At 41.5% G+C, this 12284-nt stretch overlaps 1 protein-coding gene across 3 annotated transcripts in view; it reads left to right on the forward strand.

The window, feature by feature from the left end:
* The window catches only part of LOC133998917 (RNA binding protein fox-1 homolog 2-like), a 42241-nt gene extending 31833 nt beyond the window's left edge, over positions 1-10408 (forward strand). The window contains exons 7-13 of one of the 3 annotated variants that reach the window (XM_062437957.1): positions 1924-2011; positions 3250-3306; positions 3650-3800; positions 4930-4972; positions 6995-7095; positions 7454-7529; positions 7806-10408. In XM_062437957.1, coding sequence (XP_062293941.1) covers positions 1924-2011; positions 3250-3306; positions 3650-3800; positions 4930-4972; positions 6995-7095; positions 7454-7529; positions 7806-7850 — 561 coding nt within the window. In that variant the 3' untranslated portion in view covers positions 7851-10408. Of the gene's footprint in view, positions 1-1923; positions 2012-3249; positions 3307-3649; positions 3801-4929; positions 4973-5442; positions 5486-6994; positions 7096-7453; positions 7606-7805 lie in introns of those variants that run through there. The other 2 variants (XM_062437956.1, XM_062437958.1) reach the window with 2 other exon arrangements.
* The last annotated feature ends 1876 nt before the right edge of the window (positions 10409-12284 follow it).

Here is a 12284-nt window from a genome sequence, read left to right on the forward strand (position 1 = left end):
CTCTTCATTCCATCTTTATGTTCTACCGTTTATTGTACATGGACTGGCTCTGTCTCTTTACTTCTCACCTGCATCCCTTCCTCTTAACTTATCTCGTCCCATCTTTGTCTCTTATGTGTTTGATGTGGGAGTGCTGCGATTGTTTTGATTGGTCTCTATGCTGCATCCGACGCTTGCTGATTGGCTGAATTTTTTACTTTTTTTCGGTTTGTTACTCACTCTTGGTCATGTGATGCGCCCATATTTGGCTGCGTGTAATTTCTGTGTTATATGATTATTAATTTTGTCAAACAAATGTTTTTGCACCCCCTCTTTCTCTCCCTCTACTTTTAGTTTTTTGTTTTCTTTTGAATATTTCTTTTTAGGTATGTAAACCCCACAAGTTTGGTTTCATATGGAAATGTGACTTGATTTTGTCCGGGTCTGTTGTTCAGGCTGGATTGGGAGGGCAAAAGTGGGATGAGAAAGGCTGAAGGTTTTTTATCATTAACACCTTGAGATTTGCCTTCCATATTGGTCTCTGTTGATTTGCATGTCTTCCTGTCAACCCAATTTCATGAATTGATTACGCATGACACAAACACAGGTGTATATACTCTATACACACACACATACACACACACACAGGCGACTGCCCACCTTAAGCAGAGGCTAAACTCTTCATTATATTCAGCTGTTTCACAAGTCTGAACATAACTTCACTGTGATACAAAAAAATTGGCATTAATATGATTCATTAACTTGATTCATATTTCAAAACGTCTCCACTCAGACACCAGCGGACAGTTGCATCAGATAGCTAGCCAGGCTAGGCTAATTGAATCATTTGTTACTGACCTTGTCATTTGCAATGAGAGAAAAATGAGGTAAACCTCATTTCCATTTGAATGAAGCTCAGCAGATAAAGAACATGAGAGGCAGTGCGAATGGCAGTGTAGGCATTAATGGTCTTCTAAATGGGAGTGAAGCGTGTGTGCGCACACAAGCACCCTCATTCCTCAGTCTCTCTTTGTCACACACGCACCCACACCCTCACCCTCATCTAGCCAAAAGGTCATTAATCTTTAGCTTGCCACACAGTCAGAAGTAGAGCTTCAAATGCACACTCGGACAGTATGTGTTATTACAGAGAGCTACCATCTTCTTCTCTTAAAGCTCATCAAAGGAAGATGAGGATAGATCAAGGGACTGGAGCGTGAGCCTTTGAAGCTCAGAGAGGAGATTATCAGCCATCTTGGATTGAAAGGGCCTAAGCATTAGACTGAAATGTCAGCAAGCACACATACACCTAAAAAAAAAAAAATCCACACTACATTCACCTGTGCATGCCAGAAATGACAAAAAAGAAGTTCTTGTGCTGTCCCCTGACCCCCGCCTCTCTGTGTAGTCACAGCAGTAATATAACCAATTTCACCCATGGCAGCCCTTATATCTCTCTCTCTCTCCACACAATGAATCACCAAATCTCTACTGGGCAACTCGCTTTTAATTGCATGATGACTCAAAATCCCCCACCCACTGCTGCACACAAAGATGGCCATTTGTGTGCCTTGAAACAATAAAAGCAAGATTATGTTACACACTAATGACATAGGGCATGAATTTCAGAATGGTTGGAGGAAGTGTAAACTACATGTTGACACAAGTAAGTGGGCCATAACTCTAGATGACACCACTATTCTCCTTTTTAATGAAGCAGTAACAGTACATCTACACAGAGAATACTATTATCAACCTCAGATATGCTCCAATTTGTACAAAAAATGGAGGCAAGCATAATACCTGCACACAACAGCAGACAGTTTAAACGTAATCACACACACAAACACACATCAGCCTTGGTCTTAGGTCTGTGTGCTGCTTTAATTTTCCACTGTTGAATTGTCGTGTCTGTCTTCTGACTGTGTGTCCTTCCATCCTCAGGTGAATAACGCCACTGCCAGGGTGATGACTAACAAGAAAATGGTCAGCCCCTACCCTAATGGAGAGGCTCTCAGCACACTGCCTTATGGTAACAGCCACACTGACACACACACACACACACACACACACACACACACACACTAACAATGAGCTTAAAAAGCCAAACAGCATACATACACAGAGACAGGCAGAAGTAGGCAGGCAGGGTTAAATACACAGTGCAGCCACACTTTATTGTTTCAAAGACGTCAGCGAACTCATTTCAGCTTAGTTTAGTTTGACTTTTTTTTTTCTCTTCAGATTAATCCCACAGAGTTGATGAGAGAGAGGTTAATTTATTGCAAAATATAAATAAGAGAATCTGAAAGTCAGGAGAATGTATTTATTCATTTATTTGTTTGTGCAGCTGAAGCAGTTTATCAGTGAGTACATGTTATGAGTTTAACCTAATAGAATTTCTACATTTGTGATGTAATGCAGTTTATTATCAACTTGAGTGTTAACTTATAAAATGTACTTTTGTATTGTGCAGGTTTTATATACTCTTAAATGACTTGAAATAAGTGTGAGTTAAAAAAAAAAAAGTGTGTGTCAAAATTCATGAATTGTTATGTTAATTTAGTCTGGAGCACATAAATGCTGCTGCGATGTTCCCACATATATTTTGTGTCAGTAAAGATCTCGCTCTGTGCTCCATTGTGCAGTCAGCAATTACACCATTTGTTGACTTGCGGTATCCGCTCAGGTCATACAGCCTACCCACAATTCACCTGTCGTGGCCTCGCTCATTTGCACCATCTATTTGTTAGGCAGCGCCCAGGCCTCCGACAAAAAAAAACAGTCAGAGCTGAATCCTGCGTTTGTGGGTGCTTCACCCCGCAGTGCTAAGTGTAGCATGTTCAGTCGATTAACATGCCAAGCGCTCAGCAGCCACTGCTGTTTGTTTCCATCACAGTTCCTGGTGTAGTTTTGAGTTAGCGTGACGCAGTCGGTCAACAGAAGCAGGCGATGCAATCAGTTTTAAAATAAACATTGCTCTGTGGTGCTCAAATATTGTCTATAATTAGCAGTGGATTGATTCTTCATTTCTCATATACTAAAAATGTGCAATAAAAATGCAGATATTCTGAGGATATGATGACACTAGAATGCTTGCATATCATTTATGTTATGCTGTTTTCTGTTCATTCCTTCTTTTTTGAGTTCTTCCCATGTATGAACCAAATGACTGTAGTAATAGTGTGGTGAAGTGTGTGTGTGTATAATAACACAGCAGACATGATGCTCTTTGTTAACTGCACCTCTCCATCTCTTTGTGACTGTCAGCGGGGTGGAAGTTGAGTCCCATGGTGGGGGCCATGTATGGACCAGAAATCTACGCAGGTAAGGCCGTTCCCCATCTCCTTCACTCACACTAAAGACAGTCTCCACAGCCTACTTTAAATTTGAGTCACATTCCAATCTTTAATTTATATGAAAGCACTGCTCGCCAAGCATTTCTCCTGACACTTTTATTGATATCAACCCTGAAGGCTACAGTTGTATTATTCCCTTCTCTCTTTGCTCTATCTTTTCTCCTCACCTTCTCCCCGGGCCCCCCCTTATTTTTTCCATTCACATTGTCCTACATTTTTCTGCTGTCACCCCATCTTTCTTTCCTTTTCTCCACCTCCTTCCTTACCTTTTTTTATTCTTTATACCTCCACCCTTCCTCCCCCTCCTCCAGTCCCAGGGTTCCCCTACCCTTCAGCAGCAGCAGCAGCCACCACAGCAGCAGCAGCGGCGTTTCGGGGCGCCCATCTCAGGGGCCGAGGCCGGCCCGTCTACAGCGCAGTGCGGGCAGCCGTGCCTCAGCCTGCCATTCCTACCTACCCTGGGTAAGCAAGATAAACGAAAACCAGTTGTTGAAATTCACACGAGCTTGGTAGCTGCCCAGATTTATGTGCTTTAAGGTAAAATCGGTAAATCTATTGAGCATCACCTCATCAGAGCTATTTTCAGAGGCATTTTCCAGAGTCTGTTTGACCAGGTCTCTGTTTAATACAGCTGTGCTCATACAGCTCTCATGCTCAAACATTATTCACACTTCACTCTCTTCAGCAGTCCAACTGGCACATTGTCAGTCGGTTCACAAGCTATTCAGTGGAGTATAACACGCTGATAGGATTGCACCCATTGAGGGTTCATTTGAATAAACACACAGATACTGGCATCAGTAGATTTGCATAAACACACACACACACACTAGATTCAGTCATTATGAATAAGCAGTCACCCTGCTCACAGATCTGCTGCACATTCTTCATGTTTACTGCAATGTGTTTTTTTGTCCCCTCGGTATGTGTACTGTGCATGTTGTTGCTGTGCTGTGATGATTGGCTAATGGGGTTGCGACTGCTGGAATATTCAGATCAAAGCAGAATTGATTGCTTAATGGCCTCATGGCTGCTTACTGTGATGACATTCAAATTAAGCTAAATAAGATTAAATTGGGGGGCTGCAGAAAATCCCCTCTCCATCTCTGCTCCACCGACGGCTTTAAAAAGCCAATAAAAGCTGCACCTCTCAGACACCATTTCCTCATCAAATGATCTATTAAAGTGGACTTTACTGCCTTGATTCTCTTCGTAGCTGGGGAACAATAGCACTTTATAGTTTCATTTCAGTTCTAGTCAATGAATTTTTATCTGTTAGCCCCACAAGGCCTGAGTTGTCATGCATAGAGGTGCTGGAGGTTTTCGGTTGCAGTTGTGGAGCTTAGATGGAGTTGTATTTTCACTGCATGCTGCATGGGTGTGAAATAACTACTTTATCTCTTTTTTTTCTCTCTCTCTCCTCTTTTTTTTCTCTTTTTGTTGTGTGTTGACCTTCATCCACTCTGGTTTTGGGACTGTGCACCACTCCATTTGCACCCCCTCTCCACTCCACCACCCTCTCCCCTCCTTCCATCATCTGACCCATGCCCTCCCACTCCTCCTCTCCTATTCGTTTTTCTTCCTCTCTCAGTGTGGTGTATCAGGATGGGTTTTACGGAGCAGCAGACTTATATGTAAGTAAACTCACCTCCCAACCAACACACCCTCTGACCCGCTCCTTCTCACGGCTTTCTCTTGCTCTTCTCCTTTGGGGGTGATTCTGCATGTGCGTCCAGTCGTGCGCTGCACAGAGCTGCCCGCGTAGCAGGTGAATGAGCCCACGACGAAGGAGCACTGCTCCTTCCAAATTAACACGAGAACCTTCGTGAACCGAGGGTTGTTATTTTGGCCTGTTGTGGCGAAAACATACCTCATTATACAACAGCTCTGTTCATAATAATTCGAAATTGATTTAAAAATAGAATAAATAGAACTGTGAAATCTTAATGATAGGACAGAGGCTCTCTAACACACCACTACAAAGGCTGCTCTGTGGGCGTATGCGGCGGTGTGTGTCAGTGTGTGAGAGTTTGCGTGCATGTGTGTGTATGTGTGTGTGTGTGTGTATCCAGGTTGACAACGGTTGTTTCTGTTCTTTCTATAGACTAGTGTTTCAGGACTCAGTCCTTAGTCGCAGATTGCCTCAGGTAGGGTCAACTCAACACCTAAACCCACAGTGTGCATTGTTTTTACTCTACTACCTGCTCTGATCTTATGAATCATCTTCTGATCTGATCTGGAACACCTTTTAGTTGTTAAAAAAAATAAATACAAAAACAAAAATTTAAAATTTACCACTTGCTTTGAATTTTGCTTTATTTTTCTACTAACTCACTGAAATGTGCACTTTTCCGCGATTGTGGGGAAGGGTTTGTTTGTTTGTTTGTTTGTTTGTTTGTTTACTAAACTACTAAATTGTATTCAGTGTGGTTTTTTCCCCCCAACTAGTTTGTTCAAAAGAGAGCCTGGTCTCTTTTGTGTGAAAAAAGACATTAATTTGTTCTTTAATTTGTTTTACTCAGCCAAAACTTTATAAAAAACAACAAAAATTTGCGCTTTTTTTTTTTAGCATTATTCCTTTAAAAATTGGAGGAAACTATTTCACAGTCAATGGTTAGCCCTTGTTGTGAGATGCTCTCAAGTTAAAACAGAGAACATGGTCTCTTCCTGAATTAACCCCCCCCCCCCGACACCCACTCAGGATGATTACTGAAGCATGTGCTGATCAGCTGCTGCATGCAGACATACTGTATTACTGCCCTCCTCTCACACTTCCTCCACTCACCCAGAAAGCCTTGCTCTCTCCCTAGTAATAACCCCATTTTTTTCTCCACCCCTCCTCCGCCTCCACCTCTGTGTATTGCAGGCGTCTGGTAGAATGCTGGGGGTGTTCTGTTCTGTTCTGTCGTGTGCTTTCTTTGCTCTGTTCTGATCAGGTCCAAATGCAGCGGTGTTGTGATTTTGAAATGAAATGTAATTTGGGGTCATGCATGCAGTCACAGTGAGAGGAGATTTTCATTTTATTTTATTTTATTTTTTGGGAGTGTCAGTATAGGCTTGCGTTGGTGTGTTTGTGTGTGTGACTTAACATTTCCTGTCTACCTTTGTTTTCTTTGGTCTGTCTCCTGAAGCCACATGAAAGAATAATGATAATAATAATAATAATGATAATGCTATTTTGGTTCTAAATACATCTCTACTATTGTCCTTTTGACATATCTGTATATCTGTTACATGAATCCTCTGCTCCGATGAGACAATGAGGTTTCTATACGACCTCCACTGTGTGAACATTTTGTCTTCCACTGTTTTTACCCTCTCCCATAGCAGTAATAATACAATCTAACTCAATCTCAGCAGTCCAATTCCTTCTCTCTGTCTCACTGTTAGAGCACCACATCCAACAGCACCCCACCTCCTTCTCTCCTCATACAAAGATACAATATACTGACAAACATATTTCATATTTCAGTTGTAAGTCAAGGTACACGTATAATACATACATGGAAAGATACAGTATATATATCAAGATTCTTAAATTGAAATTGTCAGTATATTGTATCTGTATACTTCCACCTCCTCATTTACACACCTTACACCACCTTCTCCCTCAGAGGCATGTGAGTTAACTATGTTGTTTGTGTGTGTGTCTCCAGGGAGGCTACCCTGCTGCTGCTGCCGCTGCCGCTGCCTATCGCTACGCCCAGCCTGCGGCCGTAACCGGAGCAACCGCCGCGGCTGCCGCCTACAGTGACAGGTGAGGTTAACCGAGGACATGCACGAACAAACAGAGGCACACGCACTCACGCATGCACGCACACGTCACTGTCACAAAACATCAGAGGCTAAGGATTTTTAATGTGCGAGGATATTTATGGATGCGAGTGGATAAGATTAGAAAAGTAGTAAAAGCCAGAAGGTATTGTAGAAATACTGTTTTGGGAGGTTAGATGTGCGTGGTGTCATTAAATGTTCTACATAATTCTTAATAAATATAATATATGATACATCATTCAAAACACTTTCTTCTTTAAATGTGACAGCTGCATATAAAACTTTTTGAAAACTGGAATGACTGATTTCTTGTGTGTTGTTTTTGTGTTTCTTGTTGCCAGTTATGGCCGGGTGTACACTACAGATCCATACCACGCTTTAAGTCCAGCTGCTGCCGCTTACGGAGTCGGAGCCATGGTGAATATGGAATGTGGAATATTACATTGTCAAATTTTTAAAAGAGGGCAGTGAACGTTACATGGGAGATAAAGTAGAGGAGGTTTGAACAGTGTGTGCCCATGTTGACCTCAGCTTCTTATCATTAAAAACAGAATAAATTAATAATTTGTGGGTTTGTAGTATAACTGCATGTAGAACTTGAATAGATTTTTCCAATAGCACTATATTGTATATTGCTGTAATGTCATTGTTTCCAGAATATGACTGTGTTGTCCCTTTTTTTGTCTGTTTTAGGCCAGTTTATACCGGGCAGGATACAGTCGGTTCGCTCCTTACTAAAGCTGCAAAGGAACCCAAGGAATTTCACGTCGCTCCCCAAAAAAAAAAAAAAAAAACCTCCCTTTTTCAAGCTCTTTGTTTGGCAGGAGCTCCCCTCCATTTTTTCTGCAGGCGAACTACAGTGACAACTCATGTGTTTTTTGTTTTTTGTCTTTTCTTTTTTCTTTTTTTTTTTTCGTTGTTGTTTTTGGGGTGGCGAGAGACGTCGTTGCCACATCATCAACTCAAAACTCTGTTTCTGTACTCGTCTGTCTGTGACACGGATACAATGAAAAAAAACTGCCAGGAGTGTCTCCCACATAAAGAAAAAAAAAAAGAGCCGGAGCCTGCTGTTTTTGAACTACAGGGCACAATTTCAGGATGGTTACCTTTTTAGAAAACACTACGGGACCTGGGAGGAGAGAGACTGCTGTTCCTGTGTGATCCCACGCACTACAAACCTTCTTTTTTTTCTTTTTTTGATGTTACAGTATATCCACTGCCCTGTAAGACCTAATCAGACCTATATACACACACACTTACATTGAGCACTCAGTATACACTTTCCTCTACATTTTCCTTTCGTGTTGGCCTGCACATGATCATAGAACTGCCGCAGCACAGCATTACTAATAGAATAAAAAAAAATAGGTACTCATGTTTTTAAACACTACAATGACGTAAAGCCCTCCACAGCAGAGACGTCCCTACGGTTTAGCATTGTGCTGTAATAATGAAGAAAAAAAAAAACAATCAAACTCAGTCTGCTCGATATACAAAGATGTAGGAATTATAATAGTTATTTTGTGAAGCTGGCGTTCGGAACATTCAGCCAGAGGAAGGGAACTTGGGAGCGTCTGACAGACAGAAACCACTGTTGTCCTGGGTAATATCAAACTCTGAACAACATGGCATGGGAAGAAAAAAAAAGCCTCCGGTTTGGTTATTATTTTTCTTTTTTTTTGTCATTTTCTGAACATGTCACAACTTCCCCTTAAGTTTTAAAGGAAACACAAGAAAACTAAAATGTTTTTTGTTTTTTTAAAAATCATTAAAAAAAAAAAAATTATGAAAATGACAATGAAAAGGAAACAAGCGACTTGTTTTTTTCTGCATTACCTCAGTTTTTTTTTCTTCTTTTTGTTTTTTTGCCGCCATTGATAAGAAGTTGCATAGAAATGTCATTTATATATGATAAACTGTCCATTGATTTCACATTGTCCTTATTGCTGGTCCACGCATATTCCATTTCTTACTCTTAACTGCAACACTAAGATGAATCTGTTCCTACTCACTACAGCTATGAACTATCCCTGTATGTCTATTTTGAGAATACAGCACGCCTCCCCCTCCCTTCACCTCCCCTCTAAAGCTCATCCTTCACGTTAGTTCCTTATCTGTTCATACTACTACTTCCAAAGAAGGACTCACTTCTTTTTTATCTCCTCGACTGTCAGACATTCCAGCTGCGGCGGCGCTGCAGTGAATGAACGGGTCAAATGGACAAAGAACCATAAATTAGAGACAAACTAGATTTAGCCGAGCAGATTTGAAACTGGGCGGGGGGCGGGGGGCATCTACATGGGAATCATCGAATGGGAATCCCTCCTGGCCAATCAAGATATTTATGCCTACAGGCTTCCAGGCTGCATGGAAACGGTGTCTGATCTCAACAGCAGATCCCAGCAGAACAGCCCAGATTAGAATACATTAAAACCGAGAGATCGCAGTCACGTAACGGTGTCTTGAAGTATCCCGCAGCTGACGGGGGTTTTCTATTATGTTAGTGGGGAGGGGGGGAAGCACAGACGCTGTCACTTAGCTGGGAACTCTTGCTGTCCTTTTTGTAAGTCCATCATGCTCTCTGGGATCGTTCGGTCTGAATACTTTAAAACTTCTCCTCACCGGTGCGTTTGAAGTGTCGTTAAAAAAGATTGGGCGAAACAGTTTCAGCCTCTTGTCCTATGTATTACATCTCCATTATACTCTCACTGTGTTATTGTTGCTATTATTTGCCTTTTGTTGGTTCCAAAGATTTTTTTTCTGAAGAAAGCACATTTTTGGTCCTGATTTATTTCTTGTTTTTTCTTGTGGTTGATTGTTTTTGTTGTTTTTCTTTGCCTTATACTTCATGTTATATTTCTTTATCTGTGGGGTTGAAGCTGTTTTTGTTTTTTTCTACGTTGAAACAGCACAGTGCCGCAACAAGCATCCTGGAAAATGTCATTGCAGCGGTGTCGACACAATGACAGACGTCTCGAAGGTTGCATCATATTTGGGAATTGTGACCTGCAAACAAGACAACCTTAAATTGAATTCGGTCCACACGCTAATTTATTTGCCTTTCTTTTCATTTTTTGGTCGACACATGAACACGCTGTACATGCAGAGGTGTTTACTGCAGACAAGGGAAAGCAGAGCAGATGGGAGTCATGAGGGATTATGCTGAGAGGATGTTTGGGATAGCCGGTAGGGGCCAAATCACAGGCGAAGTAAACGTCCACACAATGTCGAAAGGGCCCCCTGTTGGCTCAGCAGTAGCCACCTTTCTTTTTTTTTTTGAACAATTAAACTGTGTGTGGGTGGGTGGGTGGGTGGTTAGTCGAGGGACATTGTGGCGGTGAAGGTGAGAAGCTGAGCCATTCATCATTAGCTGACAGGATAACAACGTCCCCCGCTGTCTTTTTTTTTTTTTTTTTTGTCCTTCTTCTTCAGGGGGTACAGTGCGCTCAGGGTGGAGTGAACAGATTGAGGAGGGGGTAATAATGTTTTTGTATGATTGTGAAAACTGTGTGCAGTAGGTCCAATGAGTATTTTTGACGAGCATTACCTCTTTTTTTTTTGGTTTTTGTCTTATTATTCCTTACAAGTATTATCAGAAGTGTTGCTATGCATGCTTATGTGTGAGAGAGAGAGAGAGAGAGAGCGAAAGAGAGAGAGAGAGGAAGGGTGTCAGAAATATTTTCATTTGTGCATGAATTCAAATCATAGTGCTGGAGAGAGAGGGAAGATGAGGTAGATGATGGGAGGGTTTTTTTTCAGATGAGGTAGATGATGGGAGGGTTTTTTTTCACGTAGCAGGAGGAAAAAGAGAGAGCTTTTGGCGGAGGGTGTTATGTGATGCGAAGTGACACGAGTGGTGAGAGATCTCAGTTTGAAGGTCCTGAAGAAAGTGTCCGGGTGGGTTTAGGATGGGGTGGGGGGCTGGGGTGATTCGGTCCGCTTCAGTAATCTGGGTTATCTCTGCTCTGTGCCTCTGCGGTCGTCATGGTAATCACCAGTCATATCAGATGTGTAAAAATTTGATTTGGCATGTCTGACCTCTCCCCTCTCCTTGTGGTTTTCTTTTATAATGAAAGCAACGTGATAACAATGACGACCCAACGTAAGGACAATTTGGCCTTAAGCTGGTCTCGGGGGGGGGGGGGGGGTGAAGAGTTTCTCCACAGAGACGAGGCTGGTGTTTAAGCAAACACAGACACCAAATCTGGCAGCGGTCATCTGTTTCCAGTCTGGTACAGAGTAAAAACCAAACTGCCCACAGAGATGCTCTTTTAGCAACAATCTCCACCTCACTCATCCAAGTTGGCAAAAAGCTCACGTGGAGACGGCGTTATTGGTTACCGAGCAGCAGCTGTTTGGTCCAGTGGGCTGCTTTGGCTTGTTTTGTCTCTAATTGGAGTATTTGGAAGGCTGAAAACATTACAAAAAAAGGAACAGAAAAAAAACAAAATACTAAACCACAGAGGTGTGCTGGAATAACACAGAAGCCAAAGTTTTATCCTCAGCTGTCGACCCTGTCTGAACTCTGACCCCGACTCCCTGCACTGTGCTCAAGTCAAACCAGTGGGAGTTTTTGTACAGGGATTGAATAAATGGGTTTGAATTGCATGTGGAATTTTTTTTATATATATATGTCACATGCTCTTAAAAAGCTCATTTTATCCAAGTGATTGTTTTTTTTTCAATAAGTGACATTGATTTTTTTTTCTCACAATGTTTTATTTTGCCATCCTTGTGTCTGCCTTATGTTTATTCATTATTCATTCATTATTATTGAATGTATATAATAAATAAACTGTTTGGTTTTTATACTGGTCTTTGAATGCTTATTATCTGAGTGAGGTTTAACATTGTATGAGGTCACCATACCTTCATACATACATAATGATGACCAGAAGGTGATAGAGCACATTCCCTGATAAGTTTCTTGATTTTGGAGCTGGTAGCCATTATGTTATTTCCTTTCCATGATTGTCTCTATCTTATCATTTTCTTGGCTGTGTTTGGCTTATCCAATCAGGAGAAAGACTGCTTTAAATAGCACAAAACCCCAACACTAAAATGACAGCTGTTTTTGATTAAAGGTGGTATAAAAGCTAAGAAGAATGCTGCAACTTTTCCCTTCTCGATGATGCATTACATTGTGTGAGTCAGATAACAGATAGATGCTGC

The sequence above is a fragment of the Scomber scombrus genome, chromosome 18 (genome assembly GCF_963691925.1).
Source record: "Scomber scombrus chromosome 18, fScoSco1.1, whole genome shotgun sequence".
Lineage (NCBI taxonomy): Eukaryota > Metazoa > Chordata > Actinopteri > Scombriformes > Scombridae > Scomber > Scomber scombrus.